General features: G+C 56.0%; 1 protein-coding gene across 1 annotated transcript in view; it reads left to right on the forward strand.

Moving 5' to 3' along the window:
- The window catches only part of CLUH (clustered mitochondria (cluA/CLU1) homolog), a gene marked incomplete at its 3' end in the record, with an annotated part of 27,446 nt that overhangs the window by 23,722 nt on the left and 2,384 nt on the right, over positions 1-1,340 (forward strand). The window contains 2 exon segments of the mRNA XM_010153140.1: positions 294-419; positions 948-1,069. Coding sequence (XP_010151442.1) covers positions 294-419; positions 948-1,069 — 248 coding nt within the window.

Raw genomic sequence — 1,340 nt, forward strand, 5'->3', positions numbered from 1 at the left:
TCTCCCCCAGAAGTGCAATCAGAATATCGTATGCATACGGGTCAATTTTGAAGTATTCCTCGAGGAATGAACCATTCCTCTTCCTCAGCGCTGTGCCTCGGGTGCTACCTCAGCCGAGCGGTAAACCGACCACTGGACGTGGGTGTTTCGGAGCGGCTGAAACACTTTTTAACCGTAGAGGACGAGCTTTGTGTTTGTGTCAGTCGAGGGGAGGATGAGCGAGGAGAGATCAGCTCGCTTTACAGCCCGGTAGCTGCACCGCCGCTAATGCTGGGTTACTGCTGTTGTTACAGATGCACCTGGCTTTGTACTGCTTTGCCAACAGCCAGCTCTCCACGGCACTGAACCTGCTGTACCGTGCACGCTACCTCATGCTCTTGGTGTTTGGGGAGGATCACCCAGAAATGGCACTCTTGGACGTAAGTAATCTGTTTGGAGTCTTCCAAGTTTCTAGTCTCCAAGAAACCTCTTGGCTGTTAAAAAGCCTGTATCGCTGGCTATTTTAAAACATGCTTTTAAAACGTGCTTTTAAACTGCCTTCTCCTCCCTGGGTCAGTGCTGGTTGGTGCTGTTAGAAGGGGAAAAGGGAATGTGACCCTTTAGCTGGGGAGGCCAGACTGCTGTGCTGAAGCTGTGCACTGGGCCATGGGAGACGTGGGTTCAAGCCCCTGTAATCCTTGGGCAAATGCCTTAATTCAGGCTGTTCTTGTCACCCTTGCATAAAACGGAAGAGAGACAAGGAACTGTCTCCATCTGGCGTGTTTGGACTGGTCTCCAAGGGGGAGAACAGTCCTGTCACGGGTTGTGTGCCACAGAGGTGTCTGCTGGGGACTTGAGGCTGCCACAGCCTCCTCAGCAGCGAAATACCTGTGTGGTCCTGGCAGTTAGGAAAGCCGTAAGTGTGTTGCTCAAGTCTGCTGTCTGAGTGCCTTGACGTCTTTGTGCAGAACAACATCGGCCTGGTACTCCACGGGGTTATGGAGTATGACCTGTCCCTCCGGTTCCTGGAGAACGCGCTGGCCATCAGCTCCAAGTATCACGGCTCCAAGTCTTTGAAAGTTGCGCTGAGGTGAGGCCGGGCGGCGTGCTGGGCTGGGTCGCGGCGCTGTTCGAGCGGTGCAGTCACCACGCGCCCTGAGGGGAGGGGGCTGCCCCGGCCCTGTCCGGCTGCGCCCTGTTACACGCGGCCTTGTCACAGCCCTCGAGCTCTGTGGGGCTGCTGGGCTGCGTGAGCCGCAGTCGGGGTGCAGCATCCAAGTCTGGTGTCTAGAAAGAGATCCCTTAAAGATCTGCCGTAAGGCTGGCTGCCCCAGAACCCCGCCAAGGTGACCCTGGCACCC

The sequence above is a fragment of the Eurypyga helias genome, unplaced genomic scaffold, assembly GCF_000690775.1.
Source record: "Eurypyga helias isolate BGI_N326 unplaced genomic scaffold, ASM69077v1 scaffold15896, whole genome shotgun sequence".
Classification (NCBI taxonomy): Eukaryota; Metazoa; Chordata; class Aves; order Eurypygiformes; family Eurypygidae; genus Eurypyga; species Eurypyga helias.